Source organism: Ursus americanus, chromosome 22 (assembly GCF_024610735.1).
Source record: "Ursus americanus isolate L20-20 chromosome 22, mUrsAme1.1.p, whole genome shotgun sequence".
NCBI lineage: Eukaryota > Metazoa > Chordata > Mammalia > Carnivora > Ursidae > Ursus > Ursus americanus.
Genome location: NC_142148.1, coordinates 43,466,800 through 43,493,854, shown reverse-complemented (window position 1 = coordinate 43,493,854; position 27,055 = coordinate 43,466,800). Strand labels below are relative to the sequence as shown.

Below are 27,055 nucleotides of genomic sequence, written 5' to 3'. Positions count from 1 at the left end.
TTATAGGTAGTGGGGTCTTGTTTTAGGTGCATATATGTTTATAGTTGTTATCTTTTTGAAGAATAATCTTAACTATACATAATTTCACTTTGGTCAATGATGCTTTGGCTTAAATCCCAGCTAAATGCAGTGCCAGTGGATTTATAATCTGTTCCTCTTTACTTCCATGAAAGGATGTGTAAAGTCTTACAATGAGCTTGTTTTAAAAATAAATGATACATGAATTTGAGATGGCTTATAATAACAGTCAAAGATAATAGTCTTTTATTTCTTTCTCTTCATGTGGAGGGAGAGCTATGGGATATCATAGTTAATGGGATTGGACTGCTGTACTTTCCTAAAGACAACTGGAAAGTGAAATGAAATGGGTGACATCATCTCAATATTTGAGAAAAAGAACTACCATTATTCTTTAGTGAAGGCTATCCCCTTTATTTTCCTATTGCCAGACTCTTAAATGAACTCCTGAGTACCTGCTTATACGAGTACTGTTTCCACTGCCAGCCGGTCTCCAACACCGTTACTTGTGGGGGCTGGCACTTACTGGGAGCTGTTCTTCTGTGCCATTTACTTGCACACATTCCCTCTTCACCCCTCCCACAGCTCTCTGAGATGGGAACAGGTGGTCCCTGCCCCGCAGGGATCTAAGTTAGAGGCAGACACCACTGTGTGTTCCACCTCTTCCTGCAGCCTTGCCTACTTGACAGATTTAAATGCACAAAGCAGAGCAAGCCCCCAGTGGAGGCTTTTCTTCCAGAGGTTTCACTTTCTGGAAATCTAGAAAAGCCACAAGAATGGTGAAGGAGCCCTTAGTGTGTCTTCCACAAATGTTCGTGGTCCCTTCAGGTCTACTAAAAGGGCCTGTTTTCCATGGTGACTTCACACACAATGAACTGACCCAGAGCAAATGTCTGTTCATGGATAAAAGGTTGAGAGTGTCTTGGTGAGGGCCATGCAAAGCGATTATTGTTGGGTTTGGTAGTTTACTTGGAAGGGTAAGAGGAAAGCCTCCCTTTTAAGCTTGGCACCTAAAACCCCATGGTTCTGTACAAAATATTAACTGAGGAGCTTGATTCTGGGGTTTAGAAGGATTTAGGCACAGAGTTTTGATGGGATAACTAGAAAATGAATGAGTCTTTACTATGGTGCAGTAATGAGCTACAGAATACATTTTAAGAGGAAGAGTGGGCCCTAAGGAGTTGAGTGAAATGCAGTAAGCGCCAAGCTTACAACTCGAGCTCATGTTTCAACCTAAACTGACTCACTCCCGCTTTTAGAATGAACTGCAGGGCCCTGTTTGACTGTAGCATTTAATTCAAGTATGAGTGGCATTAGCAGTGGATGACCTTTGCATGGTCACAGTCCCCTCCGCCTCCCTCATGTACCTTTACCTGCCTGGTTCCTATCTGTGTGGATTCTAAAGACAAATGAGTTTGGTTTACATTTTAAGCCTATTTTTCCCAATCTGAATCTGTTTTGGATTAGTAAAATTATTTCAATTTCCAATCTTGGACCCCAGGCATAAAACTGGAAAGGGGGCAGGCAATGAAGAGAAGGTACCAAGCCATGCAGTTTAGTCCATATGGCTCAGTGCCTATGTTCCTGGCTTCAGAGTGAGAGATCCTTGAATTTGAAGCTTGCTGGCCACAGACTAGCTGTGTAATCCATGGCAGGTCCTTTAAAATCTTTCGGCTTTAGTCTCTCCTCATTGGTAAAGTCAAAACTAGGACAGTAGTGTGTCCTGAATGGCTCTTGTTATGGTTAAGCGAGGTGGTGCATGTTGTAGGGACTCCACACATGATCTGTATCTGTGCTGCCCAGCATGGCAGCCCACACCACGGGAACCTTCGAGGGGCATGGGTACTCTCAAGTGGAAGTGATAACAGAGTCGCAGGACTTGACCACTTAGACAGTAAAACACAGTGAAACTAAGCTGTGCCCCAGCCCTTGTCCGAGTAGAGCAAGGGAGAAACTAGGATGGATATCTGACCACTTTTTGAGCATAGATGCTAACGTTCCACAGCTCCGGTAAGGACTCTAGTGTTGAATGAAAGAATTTAATTTAAAGTTTCACAAACATTTTCCGATTTACACTGCAGAGTCAAATTTCTTGCGGAGCATGGAGACTTTGGGAAATGTAGCCTAACTTCCAGTTAATTCTCTATCACTTTGAGAAAGAAGTTTCGGTTCTTAAAGGGGTGTGTTTGGACATCTTATGTCTTCCCTTTACATTTTTATAACAACACACGCGTGCATACACACACACACACACACACGCGCGCACACACATGTTTAGGGAATGGCTGGCAAGTATGAGCAGACGCTAAAGGGATGCAGTGTTCATTCTTGAGAATAAGTGGCTAAAACTCAGTTTTAGCCAGTTTCCAGTGGACACTGCCTGTTAGCTGATAATGGAAATACAGTTATGTGTAAAAAGGAAAAAGAAATCTGCTTGTCACAAAAGGATTTAAATAATCCACTTTTCTCAAATTATCACTGTGTTCGGATACTCCATAGCCTGTTTATAGGAAGTCTAGTTGGTTAAAAGTAAAACCAAAAGGGGGAATGTAGAGAAAAGTCTAAATGATCAACGACTATAAACAGCTTGTAATTTCCAAGGAATAACTCACATATCTATTAATCACTCTTACCTCCTTGGAGGTCAAGATCTGGCGTAACTCTTTCCTTAGATCAATAAAACGATCGTGAAAGAGGGCCATGCACCATGGCTCCATGAAGTAGCTAGGGAGGAAAGAAAAGATTCAGTTAGCTGGAAACCCTCTCATTACCACTAATAAAGTATTTACCTGCTTTTTTGCCTTTATAAATTACAGTTCTGGCCCCTTTGCAATCGTTTGCTCATAAAATGCCTCGTGGAACAGCCTGGCCAATCAATTTTTTAAATGGATGTTCCTGATGTAAGGCCAGGTTCCATAATTACATTTAAAGTGGTTTAATTCAGAGCTGGGGCAAGACCCAGTGAAGAATCCTGATTTTATCAGAATTTAAAAGCCTGAAGACTTGTAAAGAACGGTGTCTCCATTATCTGCCCTCATTTGAGAAAAACAGATTGCAGGATTAACTGAACTGCTACATAAACAAATTACATTTGGGTAGACAATAACACAAACGTTGTGCATCATTAAGGTTTCTGGATTAATAATGACCAGAAAAACAGGCCACCTCGGTGTTCAGCATGGTCTCCGTACAATTGCACTGATGCTTAATTGAATCTCTTTTTAGGAGAGCAGCTCTTTTGGTGTTTATATTGGTTAACTCTTCACTGAAAACTGTTTGAATAAATGCTTTCTTACACGGAGAACAATAAGGCCCTCCATTATTTCCAGGTGATCTCGCTGAAAATCTGATGCATTCTTGGAGGACCAAGAACATTTATTGGTATCTTAACTCTTATTTTATTTTAATGCCAAGTGTCTAGAAACCGGAAACATCAATTCTTCGGCACAGGGGACACGCGGATCATGTGGTTTCACTGTTTTCTCCCGTTACTGCTGATGCGTGCCATGTGTGTGCCCAGGGGAAGAAAAAACTGTTGTCCACGTGCTGACGAGCACCTTCTGATTTCCCAGACTTAAAGTTAATTCTTAGAGAAGGAGGTGACGAGTCCCAGCGACCTCTGAAGCCTTAAAGGACAAGTATAATGACAAGAGTCTGTGCTACACTCAGCATGGCACTCAGCTTTATCAGTTATTCCCTATCACCTATTTGCTTCACCAGAGTATGACCGAATTTCATGCTAAATTAATTCCTTTGTTGTGATCCGTTCAACTATTAATCCCACTAATACTTACTGAACATTCATTATGTGCCCAGCACTGTTCTGGGTGCAGGGGAAACAGTAGGAACCAAAACAGACACACATCCTGCCGGTGAAGCTGATATTCAAGTGGTAAATAAGTAAATATACAGTGCATTGGATAACGAGAACTGCTTAGGAGAAAAACACAAGCCAGGCAACGATGAGGGAGGCCAAAGGAAGGCTCAGGGAGTAAAGAACTGAGGGGAGGGAGAGAGGGAGCCACCTAGAGATCTGGGGGAAGAGCCTTCCTGAGAGAGGGAACAGCAGGTGCAAAGGCCTGGAGGCAGGAGTGTGTGCGCCGAGCACTCAGGGAGGCGGAGTGGAGAGAAGAGGGGAAGCGGGAGAGCTCAGCAAGGGGATGGGCGGGCAGGGTGCTCTTAGAGGCAGGGCTGTAGAGGACAGTAGCTCCTCCCTTATCCGCAACTTCGCTTTCTGTGGTTTCAGTTACCCCGCGGTCAACCGCAGTCAGGAAACAGGTGATACCCCTCCTGACGTATCAGCAGAAGGTCAGTAGTAGCCTCACACTATGTCGCAATGCCTGCATCATTCACCTTGTTTCACCTCGTCCTGTGGGCATCTCCCATCCTCACAAGATAATGTACATAAGGACGAGTGCGATGAGGTATTTTGACAGAGACCACATGCACATACCTCTTATTAAGTATATGGCTATAATTGTTCTATATTCTCATTGGTCATTGTTGTTAATCTCTTACTGTGCCTTGTTTATAAGTGAAACTTCATTGTAGGTATGTATGCGCAGAAAAAACCCGTACATACACGGCTCAGTTCTACCCGTGGTTTTAGGCATCCACTGGGGGTCTTGGAAGATACTTCCCTCAGGTAAGGAGGGACCACTGGAATCACTCCATGGCCATCTAACGCAGCCTCTGCAAGCAACAGGCATCTCATAGGTCTTCACAAATGAGTGGATGCACATGGCACTGTGTACATTCTACACTGCCTGGCCCTGATCGGTCTGTCGTTAGAGTCAAGTTCTGCTAAATAAACAGGTGACAAAACTCTGCAAAGTGCCCCAAGACGGGCAGTATTATGAAAAAGGGAGCCTCAATGGGAAGAGAGGGAAAGCCGTAGGTGAAACCAGGGTCTCAGGGTGGTCTCGCTAAGCCCCGCCACAAACAAGCCTGAGGAAGTTCCCACCCTCTTGGTTTCAGCCATATCCTTCTAGGTGCCACAATCTCAGTCTGTCTTCCTCGCCCCAGCATGGCCCTGCTCCCAAAACCCAGGTACGGTTCCAGGTTCAGGCAGTCTTCACTCCCTGCCCTCCCCGTCGTCTGCTTCACAGAGGGATCTCTGGGGAAACCCCACTTCCCGAAGGTCACGGCCTGCCCACTGTCCCTTAGCCCCCGTCCACAAAGCCGAATGCTGATGGCTGGAGAAACAAGTGACCCTTAATCTTCTGAAAATATAGTTGCTAAACCCCTCTGCACAGTGCCTGGAGGGGTGGAGGGCGGATGGGGGGGGGGAGCATGAAGAGGGAGTTGGATGTTTTTGTAATTTTTTTCTTTTGCTGCCTTTGAAACTCTCCACGCCTCTCCCACCAGTGCCCAGCCGAAAGGGCACCTGAGTATTTGATCACCTGTATTCTCATCACAGTACCCTGAACGGCTTGCACACCAGTGATCTGGGAGTCCTGAAATCTTATTTCTCTCACACTTCCTACCATTGTCTCCTGTGGGAAAACATTTTGGGACTCTCGTCCAGAAGGTGACAATCTCTGAGCAAACTATTTGTTGCCTACATTCCCGGAATTCATCTGTGGCAGCCATTTTTACTTACAAAAGAGAAAGGTTTCTAGAACTCTATTTGGCTTTGCTTTCTCTCTCTTTTTTTTTTCTTAAGATTTTATTTATCCATTTGACAGAGAGAGAGACAGCCAGCGAGAGAGGGAACACAAGCAGGGGGAGTGGGAGAGGAAGAAGCAGGTTCATAGCAGAAGAGCCTGATGCGGGGCTCGATCCCAGATCGCTGGGATCACACCCTGAGCCGAAGGCAGATGCTTAACCGCTGTGCCACCCAGGCGCCCCTTTGCTTTCTCTCTTCAGAAAGAACTCCTGGGTTCCATTAAAGCAAAGTGTAGTAATGAAAAGAGACACCCTAGAAGCCAAACCGGCAGGCTGACTTCCGAAGGCTCCTTCTCGGTTTTAGTGCAGCTTCAGTGGCCGCCCCTAGGAGCGACTGAAACCAGGGTCATGAAATGCTAAGGCTCCCACAGCGGGGGGGTGGGGGGTGGAGAGCTGGTGCACCAGCAAGAGGAGTGTGTGGGCACCTGCCCTGCCTGGAAACCAGCTTCTGCACACCTGTCTGCAACATCAGATTGCTCACAGCCTGATCAAGCTAAAACGCATACAATGACACCCTTTGCCGGGGTAAAATGATTTCAGACTCCAGTGAATCCCTGAACAGAAGTCCCACTGGAAGGTCATCCATTCTTTTTTTTTTTTTTTTAAGGTTTTATTTATTTATTTGAGAGAGAGAGAGCATGCGCTCGAGCAGGGGAGAGAGAGGCAGAGGAAGAAGCAGATTTCCTGCTGAGCAGGGAGCTGGACGCAGGACTCGATCACAGGACGCTGAGATCATGAAAGGTCATCTATTCTGATTGCAACTCTGATCAAATGGCATGTAGAACAGAATGGAATTTAGGAAGAAAATGACTAGCAAATAATCTACAGTTTCCAAGATGCCCTCCGTCTGCTCTGTTTAAATTAGGATTCAGGTCAGGCTCTTGAGTGGGCAGATAATTAGCAACATCTCCACTGTCAGATGAAGTAGCTGCTATTTTGTAGGGCAGGCGTTAGAAATAAGGTGTTTTAGTGGGGAAAAGGACGGGGTCCCTTTGATGAAGAGGAAAAAAAAAAATGTACTCAAAAATCTACCCAGAGAAGAATCTCATTTGCAGGGTTCTTCCCCAGTTCTTACAGAAACTGCTTGTTCTGGGGCGCCTGGGTGGCACAGCGGTTAAGCGTCTGCCTTCGGCTCAGGGCGTGATCCCGGCGTTATGGGATCGAGCCCCACATCAGGCTCCTCCACTACGAGCCTGCTTCTTCCTCTCCCACTCCCCCTGCTTGTGTTCTCTCTCTCGCTGGCTGTCTCTATCTCTGTCGAATAAATAAATAAAATCTTAAAAAAAAAAAAAAAGAAACTGCTTGTTCTGGTAGGGATGACCTCAGAGCAGCCACTACGATGAGGACACCCATCCCTTTGTTCATGCTCTGGGTGGTGGTCCTTGGTCATTTACCATTCAAAGCCCCAAGTAGCTCTGTCCCTGTCTGTAAGTTACTTCCCCAGTCCCCAGACCTTGTTTGCTTCTGGCACATTAACTTTTTAAAATTAATACATTTTCTTTTTAGAGCAGATTTAGGTGTACAGAAAAAATGGGAGCAGAAATACAGAGTTCCCATACATTGGCTCCCACCCTCAGTTTCTCCTATTAACCCCTTGCACATTTGTTCCAATTTGTTCTAATCAATGAACCAGTATGGATACATTGTTCTTAACTAAAGTCGATAGGTTACACTGAGGTTCATTTTTCTATCGTGTTGCACATTCTGTGGGTTTGACAAATGCATCGTGTCATGTAGCCGCCACTGCGGTGTCGTATGGAGAGTTTCACTGCCCTAAAAAGCCCCTGTGCTCTGTCTACTCATCCCTCCCTCCCTCTGAACCACGGGCAAAGTAACATTTTAGGAAATTGACTTGTAGAGAAAATGGGGCTGTGTAACAATTTTACAAAAATTTTTAATAACCCTATATTCCAGTATTTCCATCTGAAATAGAGCCATATTCTCCTGCTACAGAACACAAGGCCCTCAAACTTGCCAGCCGCCCCTCAGACCAACAGCTATGTGGCTTGAGTTTTCTAAAGTGCTGGATGTGGGCATCAGCTCGGAGGAAAGCTATTTGGATATCTATTTTCTATAATGTGTAGGGGGCTATACTTCTTAGGGGAAATTTTTAAATGTAGGCATTATAATCTACTTGCTAAAAATCCATGTGCCCTGTGACCAGACCAAACCAAGCACATGTGTAAAGCTGCAGTGAGGTTTGTTCACCGCGAATTTCCGAACCTGATTTGTCGTGGTTGAAGGATGCTGAGAATGTTAATTTGCACACCCTAGTCAGAGAAGAGTGTCCCAGGTGGGCAAAAGCATCCCAATGGCCGGCAATCTGATTACTGATTCCTTCCAGCAGGTGCTAATGTTTTTATTCAAAGAAGGCCAATTCAATCCCATTATGGAAAAGAATGAAATGGGTGCGCATTATGTTTCTTCTTCCATCTCCTGTGGGAAGGACAACGCCAACCCTAATGACAGGGGTACCCAGCTGAGCACTTCCTACACTGACCCCTTCAGCTGCATGGGGGCTGGAAAGCCATGGTCAACTCCCTCTCCACACTGGCCTTGGGCTGCAGAACTTCTGGGCATCCCTCCTCTGCACGCTGGGGGTGGGGAGGAGGAGCTCAAGGCGAGTAGGGGTGGGGAACTGACAGGCAGCTTGAGGGCACACTCTCAGAGTCTCTTTCTAGCTCAGGCTTCTTCCCACTCCAGACTGCACCTCAATTGCCCGATGCTTCCTTTGTTGCCTCCTCTCTGTGGAGGGTCTAAGATTCTCACTCCCTCCAGCCCCCTCCATATACCTCCCACTCTGGCCTTCCTGCCTGATGGGCTCTGTGCCATTTCTGCAGCCCAGAGCAGCCTTTTCCAAGCCTGCATCTTCCCTAGTACTGTCCAACGCTTGAGCCCAACACAAGCCTCCTTCTGGAAACTAATTCCTGGCCTAAGGGCTTCCACTCACTTTCTCTGTGCCGTTTTTGCTGCCTGGGGTAGTTCTGACCTTACAGGAAAGCTAACCTGGCACTCGTCCCTTTCTCTTACTCACTGTGGGCTCTGGGTCCCCACAGCATCTGGCACAGACTGGTCCCTAGGAGACGGAGGGAGGAGGTGGGGCCCAAGCTCCTGAAGACACCTGCAGGTGAGAGCAGGGGTCCGACTCAGGCTGCCCTCCCTCCTCTCCCTGGAGAGCCTCTGCACCTGCTCCTAGGACCCCGTTTAGGTAAGAGGAGGTTTAGGGTGGCACAGATCCCTGTGGGCTTCCTTTAAACCATCCTAAATACATGGCAGACTTCATTATTAAAATTAGAAAAGCTCTGAATGTAACCAAACTCATTTTGCAACTGATAAGAACACTCTGAGTCAAACCAACCCAATCTCCTTTTGATAGAAAGTTGTTAGAAGTTTTGCTTTATGAAAAGATGTAGGTCTAATGTTCTCCCCATAAACTGAAGCAATTCTACAGTTTGGTTTCTTTCCTTCTCCACAGAAAGAAGAGGAACATCTGGAGTCCTTGCCAAGGCTGTGGTCAGGTCGGCACTGGCCGCCCCAAGTGCTGTGGATACTCAGCATTAGTGATAAGCTTTTGGGAAACTTATATTTCCATGAATATTAAATGTTTTTGACAGAGAGTGAGCAAGAGCGAGTGGGGGGAAGGGGCAGAGGGAGAGAGAGAATCTCAAGCAGGCTCCATGCTTCAGCGCAGAGCTGGATGTGGGGCTTGATCCCACGAGGCTGAGATCATGACCCAAGCCAAAATCAAGAGTCACCTGCTTAACTGACTGAGCCACCCAGGCGCCCCCAATACTGAATTTTTAAAAACAAGAAAATATTAACTTCTTCCCCAATTTATGTTCAAAAAGGGAAGACTAACCAGAGCCACTAGGTAACCTTCATAGCTGGCTGCCTAGAAATCTTCAGGAGAGAATGTTGGGTAAGAACATGGCAGCAATGTGACCTCTTGGTGGCTGTGTGGCTTTGGGTGTTAATATCACACAAATCATTTCCACACACAGATCTAGCCGTGAGAAATAGTTTACACAAACTCTCCAGGGCCCAAACAGAAGACACCACTGTCTCTATTCAGTCTGCCAATGGCTGGCCTGGGTTCTTTGGGGGGGGACTTAAATTCTCCATCACTTTTGCAAATGATACACTTTTCTCAGAATTTCCGGGGAATGTTGACTTGTGGAACTCAATTAACCATTCCTGGTCAATATGGCCCAATCATTAAGCAATTGATCAGACTTCTCCAGAGCTCATCCTCATCTGGTCAATCAGTCAATTTTATCGACAAAATCATACAAGCTTGGTGGGGGTCTGGTAACTAGCTGAGCCATTGGCCACACCAAATGCTGAGAAAAGGACCCCACAAGACAGGCTGGAGGAAGCCGAATTCGTTGACCTTAGGAAAAAGGCCCATGTGTCTAAGGGAAAAGAATACAGTGGGTAAAGGGTGTTTTCTTTCAAGTCCTGGATCTTAGCTGGCAGGCGGGGAGGAAAGTAGAGTTGCCAAAGAGCTAGGCTGCACTCCCTGCCCTCAGAGGTGCAAGGTGAAATGGCACAACTAAGCAATAGTTAGAAAAAAGGAGGCAGGTGGGCAGAAAAGAAACACATAACTTTCTTTCTTTCTTTCTTTCTTTCTTTTTTTAAATGAAAATTGTTCTAATTTTATCCTGGAGTGATAATAGTTTTCGCTTTTAGACTCCTCAAGAGGATCTCCAGCTGCCATCCACACCTGCACAGAGGTTTGCTCAAGCCGGAAACTCACCTAACAGTTAACAGTTGCCTTTTCTCTCGGTGGAAAACAGCACTGGCGGGGGGGGGGGGGGCGGGGGGGAGTGCTGCAGGCTTTCCTGAGAGAATGAAGTTCTTACCGTCCAAGTCCTTTCTCATACCGACAGCATCTTAGATTCAAGGCGGAAGATAGACACTTGCCACAATGCCTGGTTGTAGGTCATGCCCACAGTGAATCTCAGCCTTGTGGTAGCGTGGGCTGGAGCATTGGCTTGTGGGGCTTGTCTTTCCCATTTACAGTCCAAGAATGCATGAAGTGACAGATGTCAGGGTATATCATTGAGGCTGCACCCAGACACCCAGGGGCTAGGCATGACCTACAGACGGGGCTGCTTTGGACTGAACAACATTTGGAAATTTGACTTGGGGCGTTTCCTTAAAAAATCATATTTGGTAATGCTGGGTCCTCATAATTATGCAGCAGCAATCAGCTCAATTGATGCGCCCTGTGGCTCATCACGGTCATTACCAGCCAGGCTGGTATCAGTGCACACCTGTGGGCCAAAGAAGGCATGTGGGTGTGCAAAGCCTGGTGAAAGGGTCTGGGTGAGATGAAGGCAGGTTTGTAAACATGTTTTTGGAAGCCATCTGCCCCATGTCTCCTTCTCCCTGCTGGTATAGATGCTAAGAAAACATGTTATGTCCTGGCTTCCTTTTTTCTTCCTTCCATCCATCCATCCATCCATCCATCCAACCATCCATCCATTAATCCATCCATCCACCTACCTAGCCACCCACCCACCCATCCATTCATCCCTCCACCCACCTAGCCATCCATCCATCCATCCATCCAACAAGTCCAATGAAGCTTTTCAAAACCGTTTATTTCTAGCACCTGTTTTCGTCTGGTTCTCTGTTCTCTGCTGGCTCAACCACCCCTCACTGACTACTCATTTCTTCCCCACTGTGCTCCCATGAGGACTTTACCCTCTTTTCTCTGTCATCTGTATCTTCTAGGGCTCCTGACTTCTATGGCTACAAAGTGGCAAGGAAGGGGTCATTCTTTGCCATTAATCAATCACAGCCAGACATTTTTCGGGCATCAAGAGAACCACCGTGCAAATGTGGTCCCTGCCCCAGAAGCACACCCTGCAGGGATGGGGGCGGGGAGGGTAGTGTCAGGGAAACTGAGGTGGGTGCAGGCCACGGAAGGGCACATTATGGGAAGGAAAGCCTGGAGGGGGGCTCAGCAGGATGAAACTGCTGTCTGCTTGCCCTCAGGTCTTTGTCACTGCATTTCTAATTTCACCTCTCTTTGGCTGGTGTTTGCCAACCTTCAGTCACTTGGAAACCCATCAGTTTTTCATGGACATTATGTATTACTTCAAAAATTTTCTTTAGATTGATTAGCCTTAAAAAAAAAAACAGAAATAACTACTTCTGCCTTGTCCTAAGCCATGATATCTGCGAAATCATGGATTTGATATGCTTGTACAGTTTTTCTAATTCTTATTAAAATTATTCCATAATTAATAAGGTGTGTCTACTGCCTAAGGTAGCTTATATACCACCTGGCAGGTGCTTACTATGCTCTGAGACAAGTAATTTTTTATGACAGCTTGATGACAAGGTGCTGTTGTATTCATCTGGGGACATAAACCCACGGACATTGTGCTAAATAGTTTAAGTGCATGATCTCACTTCATCCTAATTCCGATCCTCTAAAGTGGGACTTGCCAGTCCATTTTATAGATGAAGAAATGGATTTGGAAAGGTTAAATGCCTTGCCCAAGGTCATACAACTAATGAGGATGGACCGGGTCCTAACTGTTTTGCTTGACCTCAAAGTTCATGCTCTGAATAACTGCACAACCAAGTCTCATTTCCTTATGCTCATTCTGGAGACTTTCTAGCAACTTTCTGAATCACCCCCATTTCGTTGGTATCCCCTGCCAACCTGAGATTAGCTAAGATTAGGTTTGATTGCAGTTGTAATTTTTTAAATAAGTACTTTTTTCACACAAAGAAAGGCTAGGTGGAGTGTCCGGATGGGCATTTTGGTTCCACAGACATCAGAGCACAGTACTATCCATAGGGCATTTGGCCTTACGGCGCAAAATAGCTGCTGAGCTCCAGTAATCATATACATGTTCTTAGATGGATAAAGAAAAAAAGAGGACCCTTCCACTCTCTTTTAGGGACAATTCCTAGAAATCTCACATAGCACCTTTATTTATATCTTACTGGCTAAAGTTTGGTCATACGGCTTCCATGGCTTCAGGGGAGGTTGGGAATCACTGTCATTTCTTTTAAGTACAATGTAACATCCTATAAATCAAGATCTTGTCTCTGAAGAGGAGTGAGAGAATGGATGTTTTGTCTTCTAAGATAGCCAAAGACTCCATAGCATCTACATTGAACAAAATTCTTTTCTTCAGTTAAGTTCATGAAAATTAGGAGAATGTGTTTAGTTGATGTTCCCAGAACTAGAACATATTTATCACTCTGCATTCAGGCCTGTCCCGAAATTAAACAATCCGGAAAAAATCCCACACAAAATGTTTTCCATATGTGACTGCCACCTCCAAGCCCATGGGAGAGCCCTGGTCCCCTGCACGTCCCCATCTAGCCCAAGCTGGTTTACAAGGCAGAGAACAGGGAACAATTTGTGTTCACACTGCAAGATTGTATTCCGGTCATTTTATTCTGCCCACGAAAGAAAGTGGATTCGCGCATTTCAATACAATTTTTAAAAATAATAATAGGAACAAATAAGTGTTTCCAGTTAACCCTAGCTTTGCTCAGAAATTAAATTACACATTTCTGGGGCAGTGGAGTTTACACAGGAGAAGACAAAAACAATCAAACAAGCCCTGAAGCCTAAAATGGAAGTCTGATTATGAATATTTCCTGTCTAACTTGAGTTTGCCAGAATCTCTATCTCGTCAATTTCCTGCTTTGAGGCATTTCTGGAAAGGTAAGACTAATGATTTTGGAGGCAATACCAACTAGTTATTTGATAACCAGTCATAACTGTCACTTGCTAAAGATTGGCTATGGTTTTGTTGTCACAATCTGGAACTGGCCTCAACCTATTATGGGTATTTACTGCTCTAAGGAAAAATGGTTTACGACGCACTAGCACTAAAACCCGAATTCTAATCTTGGGCAGAAGTCGGCCATCTCCTGAATGGTTTGTAAACAACCTCTCCCCTACTGCTGGTCAGCTCAGGGATGCACAGAGGTGGTGCGAACTACCCTGATGTACCCAGGAACCAGAAGCTAACACTGCTTCAAGCCTGGTGTCCTACAGTGTTCTGGAAGCCCTCGTCTGGCCGCAGAGGTGCTGGAGAACACTGCCCTGCCCAGCTTCTCTGCTCAGCACTCAGAGGCTGCTGTCTGCTGCAGGCCATTGGAACTAGCGTGATTTATTTGTGAGCCGGATACATGCAGAACTGTCTCCGGAGGGTGATCCTGACCAGCCCACGGGCCCTGGCACCCCCACACCAACGTGGGGAGGCCATGCTCTCTCTCAAACACAAATTTTTCTTAGGCTTTACTGTGTCTCACAGAACACAGATTCCCAGAGCACATTTGTCCTGAGTAAGAAAGTGTCAGCACCCAGATGGTGCGGGGGACGGAGCACAGATTCCCTGCCTCCCTTGCCACTGGGGTCCTGGTTGTCAGAAATACTATTCATAGAGGGTTATCTGAAAGATCTGTCTGCTGTCCATTTGTTTTTCTGAATCCTGGATACTTACACCAGGAGAAACTGCTTCACCTGAGAAAATGGAATGCATTTATCTTGTGGTCCTTACAAATCCAACCACTGATGAGATTTCCCTCCTTATTTTGACCTTGACAGAGCTCAAAGCCAGGCATGTGAATCTTCTAGATAAAGACCTGTGCTTGAATACCCAGCTTTTGTACCGCAGCTCAGCCTCCCACAGCTGTCCTGCCCCTAGTTCCCCATTGCCCTGATGCTTTTTTCTTTTCATCTCAGCTGTGCCACTTTTTGCTTATGTAATCTGGAGCTAGTTAGCTTTAACCTCTCCCGGCCTCGGTATTCATAGCTGTACAATGGGAATAACGGTGGTCCTTACTTCAGAGACTTACTATCAGAACGCGAGAAGACAATCCAGGAACAAGGCTGGCTTTATGACCGGCACAGGGGAAGGGCTCCGTATGTATTGTGCTGCTGTGATGATTGTTCTTACTTACAGCTTATTGTTTATATGTATGTCGGCTACCTCAGATCTTTTCTGGTATGAATTAGAGACGAAATACTAAAACAAGCACTCCTGTTTGTTATTTACTTGGAAGAGAGTCTTTCTTTAGCGTAACTCTGCAGTTTTTTTTCTCCTCAGGGACGTCTTTTCCTACCTTCAAGGGTGTCTGCATAAACGGATTTTAGCTGCAGTTTTATGGCAGCAATTAAGTTTGGTTGCACGGAAGGTAAGACTTCATAACAAGCCTTCAGGATGTTTTGTCACACACTAACGAGCTCTGTGGGAATCAATAAAAATAACATAAAAATGGTTAAACTGAGGCCTCGATATATTGTTTTTTGTCTGAACTGATGAAGATTAAATAAAAAGAGGAAAGATGGAGTTCCTCGCTTTTGCTGGTTTATTTTGAAAAGTGATGCAATTAAGGCAAAAATGGTTAACCCAGTGGCTCAGGGGGTGTATATCGGGATGGAGGCTGGGAGAACGGGCCATGGTTAAGGCACAGGCATCAAAGGCCCAGCTGGGCCAGATTTTCTTCTGACCTATCTGCCTTTTTGCCTGACCTGCCAGAGCAAACCTGTCTTCTTGTAGAAAGAATATAATTTTTATATACTTGAGAATCGTCCTTCTATTTAAGTTTACCAGTGAAAGCACAGTGGCCACGCGTCTGCCCGGACCTTTCGCCGCAGCGGTCAAGTGGGTCTGGTCGTCCCTTACGACGACGCCTGTGCCCGGAGTCAGAGTATGGGGACAAGTCTACGCTGTCTAGCTCTACGTCTCTGGCCTTTTATTCCATCTGTGGCATTTCCTTGCACATCGCTGGTTTATTAGGGGCTGCATTAATTGAATTTGCACAATAAGTCTAGTGCCCTGGAAGTTGTCCAGCTATTTACATTGATTTGTTATATAAATTCAGGCCTAAGAGTATGAGGCAAGGTTAGCATTTAATTCTGCAGCAAAGGGAAAGCTCTTAGTGCTCAGCTTCCCTTCCTGTGTCCCTCTCCTGTTATTCTGTGTCTCTCTTCATAGAAAGCACAACCATTTTCCTTTAATTAGGCTGCAGAGAGCACAGGCTAGCATTAGGCCACTCAGCCACTCAGCCACGCTCATGACCATGGCCATTTCCTATCTATTTTCTGTAGGAAAAAAAAAAGTGTATATATGCACATATAAGCCCCCACAAGTCCGAGGGTGGGGGAAACAAAGAACCAGGTGGAATTACCTTTTGTGAGACCGAGGCCACAAGAACCAGCCAACGCCAGAAAAGCAAGACATTTTGCTGCCTCGTTATTCCTTTGGTTAAATTAATTGCCCTTTAAATTTTAAAAGAGCACTTAGTAGAAATATCACTCATTGGTACAGAGTATATAGCATGTTTAATACATGTTTATAGTCATTCAATAATTAATACATGATTAAAATAATTCCCTTTCATGGGTGCCTGGGTGGCGCAGTAGGTTAAGCGTCTGCCTTCAGCTCAGGTCATGATCTCGGGGTCCTGGGATCGAGCCCAGTGTTGGGCTCCCTCCTCAGTGGGGAGTCTGCTTCTCCCTCTGCCCTGCTTGTGTGCTCTCTCTCATGCTCTCTCTAATAAATAAATAAAAAGTCTTTGAAAAAATAATTCCCTTTTGTAACAGGCTTTTCTAATTAATGTGTTTTTTTTTTAACTGAGGCTTTTACCAGATATAATGACAAACGACAAAGTGTTCCTTCACTTTCTTTGTCACTCTTACGTTTTCTGATTTGCAGTTTCCAAGAATCAAGTATTAAAATTTGGCAAACAGTGGGTGCCTGGCTGGCTCAGTTGGTGGAATGTGCGACCCTTGATCTCAGGATTGTGAGTTCAAGCCCCACAATGGGCAAAGAGCCTACTTAAACAACAGACAAAAAAACAACTCACCTATTCCTAGTTCTTACTTCTCACACACACAATAATGAGGGTAATGAATTATGACCCGGGAGATAGTATGAGAATCCATAAGTCCACACTGTTATGGACAAGTGAATAAACAAATGGGGGAGAAGGGACAGTCAAGAGCTAAGTGGCTAGAATGAATGAAGGAGTTGCAAAAGCTCACCATAGCACCAACACAGTAACAGCTATTTCCAGCAAGAATTGTTTATGGATGCAAAAACTAGTGGAAAAAAGGAAGATTAAAACAATAGAATCTTTATGTACTCTCAAAATATCATTAATGGATTACAAAAGTAAAAATATTACATTTCTAGCAGAGAAACCTGCAGCCTCCACCCCAACCACGGGGCCACAGTTAACGGTACAGTGACAGGGAGGATCCACACCGTGTACCTCTTGAGAGGACGCCCGGAGAGGGACACAGCATCGCTCCTGTGGTTCTGCCAAGAAGGCATCACCTGACAGGAATCATAAGGGAACACCAGACAGACCCAAACTGGTAGACACAAAGTGACCGGCTGTGTTTTTCACAGGTGAAGGCTCGTGAAGGTAAAAGGCTCAGGAACTGTCCCGGATTGGAATCGGTCCAGCAGAAACAACGACTAACACCCTATGGGATCTTGGATCAGAGGGAAGGTATCAGTGGGACAATTAGCAAGACTAAGATCGAAAAGTCCATTTATACTGTATTTATGTCATTTTTAAATGCTGACAATTGTACTATGGTTATGGAAGGGTGTCACATTCTTTGGAAGTGCGTACTGAAGGATTTAGAGGGCATCGTGTCTCTGCAATCTACTTTCAAACATTAGGAAAAGAGATATGCCTTTCCATCCATAAAGTGTGTGTGTGTCTGTGTGTGTGTGTGTGTGTGTGTGTGTGTGTGTGTGTAAAGATAGAGAGGGAGAGAAAGAATGATACAGCAAGTACAGTAAAATGTTAACAATTAGGGAATCCAGGTGAAGATTATGCAGCTTTTTACTTTGCTCTATTTGTGTAAACTTTTTGGAAGTTTGAAATTATTTTGAAATAAAAATTCAAAAGAAATTGCTAATTGTTCAGCCTCTTTATTGTGTTACTCTTAGTAAAGAAATGGTGAAGGAGTTAAGTTTTCAGATCCGAGCCCACAGGAATTCCATGGCTGGACCACACTTCTGAGGGCTTTTACACCACACGCTGAGCACAAGGGACAGGGGAATACAAGGAAATGGCCAGGTCCATCTTGTCGCTGGTGGAAAGATACTCTTCACTCTCAGAGAGGAGACATTGTCTTCACTTCATCACGAAATACCAGAAGCGCCCCCCCCCCCTCTTTTTAGAACTGGAAGGGATATGAGACTGCAGTTCTTGGAGATCTTCCTGTTTTGTAGGTAAGAAAGCAGAGGTCCAGAGCAGCAATGGCCAAGACCCAAGCTGCCCAGCCCAGGAGCCACCAGCCACCAGCCACATGTGGCTATGGGCACTTGCAATGTGGCTGGTCTGAACTGAGATGTGCTATAAGTGCAAAAGAGACACTGGGTTTTTAAGACTTAATATTAAATAAAGAGAGAACATACCATATCTCAATATGTTTATATTGCTTAAATGTTGAAAAGACAACAGTTTGGATATACTGAGTTGAATACAAATATATTATCAAATTAATTTCATCTTTTTCTCTTTATGATTTTCATGTGACTACTAAAAAATTCAAATTACATATATGGCTCACACTGTATTTCTTTTTCTTTCTTTTTTTTAAAGATTTTTAAATTATTTATTTGACAGAGAGAGTGGGAACACAAGCAGGGGAAGTGGGAGACGGAGAAGCAGGCTTCCCACTGAGCAGGGAGCCCAATGTGGGGCTTAATTCCAGTACTCTGGGATCATGACCTGAGCTGAAGGCAGACGCTTAAGGACTGAGCCACCCAGGTGCCCCTCACACTATATTTCTACTGGACAGCACTGGCCTAGAGTTGAAAAAAAAATAAAAACAAGCATTTGCTGAATGCCTACCATGGAAGATATTCCAAATGTAAAGACAAATATGCCATGAGCCTTATAGCCAGAGGCTCTCTGACAAGAAGAGGCAACGGACGTGCGAAACTTAATGATAATAGTGGGCGACAAGTGCCTGAGAGCATGGAAAAGCTCCGTGATAACCCGCAGGGAGCTGATTACAGCAGCACGGAAGGGGACTGGTGTTTGCCTAGGGTATTCCAGGCAGAAGGAAAAGCACGGGGAAATGCAGAGGCAGGAAGCTGTGCAGGTGCAGGAGAGTCAGGGCATGACAATGGTTTGCGTTGACTTAGATGCAATGCAGGAGGCTGTAGTTGGGGGCTAGATTCCAGCGCTTGTCTAGGAGCCTTAGACTTTTATTGCATAAATGATACAGAGCCGTGGAAATGTTTCAAACAAAGGAGGGGTGTAGTCGTCATATTTATGTTTTCGATCTGCTACACTGGACTGGGATACAGCCCAAAGCCGAGGGGCTTGCCAAATGCAGCTGTAATGGTGAAAGAGAAGGGTTGAGGGAGATGGAGGAGGGGAGGCATGGGAGGGAAGGGGGCATGTTGCTGCCCCCGGTCCTGGCTCTGGGAGGCCAGGTGGGAAGCCGACTCCAGGAAGGGGAGGAGGACAGGGTGGAGGCCACGGGGATGAGCCCCTTCCGTTTCTTACAGGAGGCAGAGGTCAAAGTGCCTGCAGACAACTTAAGTGTTGACGTCCAGTTGGGGAGAATGAGCGAATGGGGGTCTCAGGAGAGAAGGGGTGGCCTGAGAAGGAGATGACAAGACAAAACCAAGGGGACACCAGTATTCCCTGGGGCTGGTGGGATGACGGGAGCAGAGGGAGAGGTTGGAACCGAGTGCTATAAGAAGTCACCAGGAAAACAGGGAGGGAGCCAGGAGCTCTGAGCAGCTGATACCCACTGGAACCCGCGGTGACTGTAAAGCAAAGTTAGGTTTCTGTCCTGCTGCAGGAGGGGAGCAAAGCACTGAGGGGTGTTGGGGTCAGGAGGAGCTGGAGGGGCATACTACAGGATGTAGGCTTGAGCGGGGAGGTCCCTAAGAGGGTCAGGGTGAAGGGCAGCCGTCTGGTGATTGGCTCTCTTGCTGATTTCTGCGCAGGAGGCAGGCGGCAAGAGGCTGAAAAGCTGGGCTAGAGCCGTCAACAGCAGCCACTCTTGCGATTCAGAAGAGAGGGTGTGTGGTGGTTTTGGCTGCAGTATCCCTTTCTCTGTCCTCTCTCCTAAGGGGGACAAACGGGCCTGGGCCAAGCACTGGGTGTCTCGGGTGAGCCTTGTTGATCACGGCCTAGCTGTAGATGCCAGCTCCTGGAGCCATGTTTCACTTTCTCAGAGTGGAGACAGGAGGCTGAGGTGAGAAGGGATGAGTCCTTAGGCTCTAGGGTCCCTCCCCTGCAAACACCCTCATCCCTCGATCCCTTTCCCTCCATGTCACCTGCTGTCTGCCTACTTCCCTTCTGCACTTGAGAAGCCAAAGAGGGAGAGAAAAAACCTCACAGAACGCCACTGCCTGGTCCCACATCGCATTTACCCTGAGATCTCTTCTGTGCTCTCAACACTGCCCAGTGACCCCAAACCCTGCCCTGGTCAATTCACTTCTTTGCCCTCTGACGTGACTTTTTCTCTTTCCTCAAACATCCAAGTCCCCTTTCTGCTTGTCTGCTCTCAGCTGATTGAGAAAACAGGCAGTCAGGCACTGCCTCATCGTCTCACCCTGAAGTACACCCCCCAATTCTCTCCCACTCCTCTGCAGGTGTTAGGATAGGAATGTTGTCCCAGCTCTGCTGCTGTCCCGCTCTCATCTGCATCACTTCTTTGCTTACAAACACTTGTCATCTCTCCTCCTCACCTTCTGCCAATTATCTCCCAGTTCTCTATTCATGCAGAACTTTTAAAATTTGGTTCTATTTGTTGCATTTCCAGTTCCTCAGATTATATCCTCTCTCTCAAGCTATTTCCAGCCTCCACCGCCTCAGAAGCAGGCCTTACAAAAGCCAAATCCAGTCACCAATTCTCTGTCCCCAACTTACTCAGCCCTGCAGTGGAATCTGACACAGCCGAACACTACTTCTCTCTGGAAGCTTCTGGGAAATCCCACATCATATTCTACTTTTTGAACCACATTTCCTGCTGGACGTTGAAATATTGGGACCCTCTTGTCTCTCTTCTCTACTCTGAAGTCACAGTCTGACAAGGTGATCATGAGAGGGACAAGGAAGACAGAAGGCAGGCCAAGGGAGCAGGAGGGGCAGGGAAGGAGCTGAGCGAGAATGGGTCTCAACAGGAGTGTGGCTTCAGCCTGGGCCCAGGGGGAGCTCTGGACTGTGAACTACATCACAGAGTGGGCTGAACCTTGAGGCAGGGGATCTCTTAGAGCCTGTGTCTGTCATTGGCTGTGGTCTTCTCGGGAATTGTCAAAGTGTCACTTTGCGGGTAAGGTGGCTCTTTGCTCGTGACACCGCGGGGGTAGCTGGGAGTTATAGGCCAATATTCACACACCTGGCGGACAGGGCAATGGACCAGTGAAGAGAGTGAGGTGGACACCCCCAGTGCCCACTACTGAGGTGAATCATGAGTTCTGTTTGGCCATGTTAAGTTTGAAGTTTGAGTCAGCAATTGAGTAATTTGCTTGGAGCAAGTCTTGCACACTCTGCTGCTAAAATACATCCCAAATCTGACCACTTCACCCTGTATCCATCTGGTCCAAAGCACAGTTTCTCACCTGGGATAAGGGCGGGAACCTCCTCATAATTCCTACCATCCATTCTCCACGGCGGCTGCAGTGAACTTCTGAAACAAACTGGCATGTTGCTGCTCTTCACACATGCAAACAAATGTCACGGGTCCCAAGCTCCGCCTACAAAGCCTACAAGACGCAGCTCCTCCGACGTTCATTCACTCTTCTGCAGCCACACTGGCTCCTTCCTGTTCCTCAGATACTCCAAGACTTCTCCCACTTCCAGGCCTTTGCACCTGCTGGTCCCCCTGGCTGCCTCCTTGCTCTCTGGACCTTCTGCATCTGCCTGTATCTCAACGAGCCTCTGGCTCAGATATTCACTCCTCAGAGGGGCCCCACCCACCTCAACTCCTGGCCACGTTTTCTTATTTGTTTTGTTGCCCTTATTGCTCTTTGATATGGTCTTGTTTGCACATTTAGGTACTTGAGTGTGGTCAGCCGTCCTCCTCTAGAATATAATATCCAGGAGGGCTAGATTTTTCAGTCCTATTCACAACCGTACCTGCAGAACATAGTACACAGCAGGTGGCTGATAAATATTTACTAAATGAATGGATGAGTAAATAAAAATCAGAGACCAAAAACTATACTGTACCTGGTCATTAGGAGACCATTAGAATCTTAACTGGGAGACGCTTTAGTTGAAATGAGGGAAATGAGATAAATATTGCCTACTCATGCAGCCAAAGACAGAGACAGACAGACACAATAGGTCAGGGCCAATCACACATTCACTGACGTCCGGCACTATGTGCCAAGCACCATGCCAGGTGCCAGGGATCCACAGGTGAAGATGTGTTCTTGTCCTGAGGTGCTCCGAGACCAGGAAAACAGTGATGCATGCCCCAGTGCAAATGCAGTGAGCTCAGTGGGCACAAGGGCACAGTCTCCTCACTGCTGTGGGGCACACAGTCAGTGGTTTTGTTACATGGGATCTACCCACATACACAAACCGGCTTTGACTGTTTAGCAGATTTAACCCAGTGGGTTAATTTAAAATATCAAGTGAATCTTTAAAGTCCAGGTTTTAAAACAAGCTTGCTTGCTTACTTTACAAAGTGGAAAAGCAATGAAACCAGTCTGGTCCACCTGTGTTCACAGGACCAGAGACATGGCTTCAGCATGGACTCTGTGGAGACAGACAGTATTTGAGGACAAGGTGGGATGACTGCCAAAGACTGAGAACTCACCCAGGGCAGATAAGACCTGATGTTGCCATGACTGAGTGCCCAGCACTTCCTATTGCACATATATCTGATCTACCAGGAAGAAAGATTTGTAAGAAGTCCTGTGGATGGGTACCACCACACACCAATTAGAATGGATAAAATTCCAAACACTGCCAACACCCACTGCTGGTGAGGATGTATAGCAACAGGAACTCTCTTTCACTGCTGGTGAGAATGCAAAATGGTTACAGGCACTTTGGAAGACAGTTTGGCAGTTTCTAACAAAACTAAACACATTCTTACCATACAATCCCAAATTGAACCCCTTGGTTTATAGCCAAATGACTTGAAAACTTTATAGTCACACAAAAACCTGCACCCAAATGTCTATAGCTTTATTTGTAATTGCCAAAACTTGGAAGCAATGAAAATGTCCTTTGATAGATGAATGCATAAACAAACTGTGGTATATCCATATGGTGGAATATTATTCTGTGTTACAAAAATGAGAGATTAAGCCACAAAAGACATGGAGGATCCTTCAATGCATACTGCTAAGTTAAAGAGGCCAATCTGAAAGGCTACATACTATATAGATCCAAGTCTATGACATCTGGAAAAGGCAAAACTATGGATGCAATAAAAGGATCAGTGGTTGCCAGGGGTATGGGAGTATGGAGGAAGGGAGGGATAAATAGGCAGAGCATGAAAGACTATTAGGACAGTGATACAGTAACGATGGACACGTATCATTACACATTTGTCAAGACCCATAGAATACACAACACAAAGAGTAAACTGTAATGTAAACTATGGGCTTTAGTTAATAATAATCTATCAATATTGGTTCATCAGCTGTAGCAAATATACCACACTAATTAAAGATGTAAATAGGAGATAAAACTGTGTGTTGGGGGGAGGGTATATGGAAACTCTCTATACTTCATGATCAACTTTTCTGTGAACTTAGAACTTTTTTTTAAAAGATTTTATTTATTTGAGAGAGAGAGAGATAGAGCACAAGTAGGGGTAGGGGCAGAGGGAGAGGGAGAAGCAGACTCCCTGCTGAGCCTGACGCAGGGCTCAATCCCACGACCCTAGGATCATGACCTGAGCCGAAGGCAGACGCTGAACCCACTGAGCCACCCAGGCACCCCTGAACTTAGAACTTTTCTTAAAAAAAAAAAAAAGATATACTGGGAAATATTTGCAATATATATATATAATAAGGATTATTAGCCTATGTTATTATAAATACCCGTAAGTTAAAAAAAAAGGCAACCAATAGGAAAATGGGTAAAGGATAGGAACAAGAAATTTGACAACAAGGAAATGAAAGCTGTGTTTTTACCCTTTCTTCTTCCTGTGGGTTGGCAAAAATTAAAACGTGGGATATATCCAGTGTTGAGGAGGAAGGGGAGAAACAAGCCCGGTCATAACTCTTGATGGGAATATAAGTTGAAGTAACCCTTTCTGAGGATAATTTAAGCTAATATCTTGATCAAAATTTATTTATGTATTTATTTTTTCTTGATCCAAATTTAAATGCACATACACATTGATCTGGAAATTCCACTAATGATACACACAAAGTAATGAGCATGTGACTTACAGTAACATGGAAGAATGGAAAACAAACTGAATGTTCACTAATAGGAAAATAGTTAAGTCAACAAGGATTTAGCCATTCTATGAAATATAAAGACGCCATGAAGAAGAATGGGATCGACATGTACTGCCACAGAAAGATCTTCAATGTGTATTATCAAGTGAGAGAAGAAAACTGTGTGCAGTCTATACAAGAAACATACATGCACACATCTGGAATGTGGTCAGTGCCAGGGACAAGAGTGAGATTGGGAGAAGGGGAACACTCCCTGGGGTGGTAGAATTTTTTTAACTGCCATTTAAAATGTTCTATTTCTTACTACTTAATTTTAAGCTCCATGAAGGAAGGAAGCCTGCAAGTAATGAATCATGGAACTTTACATCAAAAACTTGGGATGTACTGTACGGTGACTAATATAACATAATAAAAAAATTTTATTAAAAAAAAAGGAAGCCTGGCTTGCTTGTTGGTAGCTATACCCAGACAGCACACTGGTGTTCAGTAAATACATGGTGAATAGAAAGGAGTTAATGACACCTAAAAACTGTAATGGAAACCATCAGGGATATGATAAAGCTGTACCACTAAGGATGTTTACAGCAGTATTAATTATCAAAACAAAAAGTCAGAAGCAACCTGATCTAGTAAGACACAGTGGTATGGTGTACCCTCTTCAGTCACTAGACATAATTCCATTAAAATAATATCTCAAGAAATGGAAAAGTGTTCCAAATATCTCAACAAGACAAAATAGCAAGCTATAAGTCAGCATGTAAAATACTGTTAGCATATATAAATATTTATATATTCAGAGAAAAAATATTGGAAGGACATACACCAAAAAATTTATGGTGGTCGTATCTGGGTGATTGTCTATGGATAATTTTCATTTCTTCTTATCCCCACCCCCTTTGAGTTATGCAATGATCAGACATTACTTTTGTAAACAGAAAAAAAAGTTTTGTAAAAAATAATTTCCAGAAATATAACTTTGCTGTTAAGATTTTTGAAAAGTTTCTTTCTGAATGCCTCTAGAAGCAGCCCTTGACTTACAGATGTTGCTTCTGTGTATATGACTATAATATACAACTTGTTTGTTCATATCTTAGCCATTGATACCCCAAAACTCCTTTCTGTGTGCTGAACTGAGATTTTTAAATACTAAGGAACATTTTGAGCAATAGCAGATTAACTCTCTGGGAAGGGAATTACTCCTGTAAGATATTAGTCTATTATCTGGCTTTTGTACATTTGAATTCCATACATGTTCTCAGGAATAAATTGTATTTGAAAGTAGGGGACTATTTCTTACCCTCTTTTAGTGCCTGATATACTTTGTTACCCTCATTCAGAGAGAAGCAGATGGCTGAAGAACTTCTGGTGGTTCTTCTCATGCTTATATGAGATCCATTTATGCACTGGAGACTTCTTCAAGCTACAGATACTCCTTCGGTCTTCTGTCTTCAAGCTCCAAAGAAAAATGTGGATAATCTAGAAAGTATAGTGGCTCAAACCAGAGTCCTCTCCCAGCTGAGGTTTTGGCGGTAAGAAGTTGGGTGGCACATAGTTAGCTGGCATTGGGGTTGGGCTTCTAGGGAGGAGGCTTTGTCTACAACGGTGATTGCAGAGTTATAGCTGCATAATCACATCATTAACAGCCATCCGATATTATTGAAAACAAAGTCATTATTATGATACTTTAACAGTCTCAAGCTTGAAAACCACTCATAGTCTAATTCAATAAATAAGCTACTTAAGTATAGAAAGTCACAAGGAAGAACAGATTTTGTGTCATATTAGCAAATTTGATTTTCATTAATGCAAGATGAATGTCTTCTATGAGACACTTTCATATCATATTAATGACATGATAGCAAACAGCATTCACGGGTTGCTAGGCAACACGAGGACTCTCTAATGATCTCCTCTGTACTCGAGAGGCCACAGAGGGAAGATGCCAGAGCTCCGAGGATATTTCCCATTTCTTGGCAACTGTTTCTGCTAGAAGACCATTGTGGGGCTGGAGGGAAGGGAATTCATGACGCCATTTACCATGGCAAATACACCTCTTCACTCTTCCCTCCTTTTCATTGCCTTACTGTGTGGGAGAGCAAGTATGGAGACCCCAGCTCAAATACAAGAGGTTAAGAGTTCTCAAACCATATGCCCTCCCTCTGCTTAGGAAGGCAACAGGCTGCTGTGATACCAGGACAAGAAATGTAGTGAACAACTTGAGGGTTGTTTGTCAAGCCATAGTTTGTTGTGATCTGCTCCACTCTTTGCTGTCCTTACCTCCCTGGCTGGTAGGTGCCGTCATGCTGTGAGCTCATGATTCCATGTAGCAGGGACAGTCATTCGATCCAAGCATTGGATACTGATGTGCAACAAACAATCACTCCCAAATTTAGTGGCATGGAGCAAAAGCCATTTTATTATGCCCACAGCGGCTTGTCTCTGCTCTGTGACTGTAGGGGCTTCAGATGGGAAGATAAAGAAATAAAGCCTGGGAGCCATTCAGATGACTGGTGCTGGAATCATCTGAAGGCTTCTCCACTCACATGTCTGGCACCTGGGCTGGGATGACTTGCAGGCTTGGCTCAACTGAAACTTTTGCTAGAGTGTCTGCATGGTCTTTCCACATAGCTTGGGCTTCCTCACAGCATGGCAGCCTCACGATGGTTGGACTTCTCATAGGACAGGTCAGGATGTTCCAGCAAACAAGCCAGAAACTGTGTGGCCTTCTCTACCTCAGCCTCAGAAGTCACATGGCCTCACTCTGCCATAGTCCCTTGGTCAGAGCCATCACAAGCTTGCCCAGACTCAAGGCAAGGGGACATAGACCCGACATTCTCTATGGGAGGCATGCCAAATAATCTGCAGTCATAGTTTGAAACTGGCTTATCAAGCCATGCTGGCCAGTCACTGTCTAAGAAATCTGGAGTTGGGATAGAGATGCATCTGGTTAGTCTCTGTGGGTTTGGGAT

The 27,055-nt window shown here is 45.0% G+C and overlaps 1 protein-coding gene across 1 annotated transcript in view; it reads right to left on the bottom strand.

Moving 5' to 3' along the window:
- The window catches only part of CFAP61 (cilia and flagella associated protein 61), a 295,349-nt gene that overhangs the window by 7,161 nt on the left and 261,133 nt on the right, over positions 1–27,055 (bottom strand). The window contains exon 26 of the mRNA XM_045805725.2: positions 2,652–2,742. Within this exon, the coding sequence (XP_045661681.1) occupies positions 2,652–2,742 (91 nt within the window). The remainder of the gene's footprint in view (positions 1–2,651; positions 2,743–27,055) is intronic.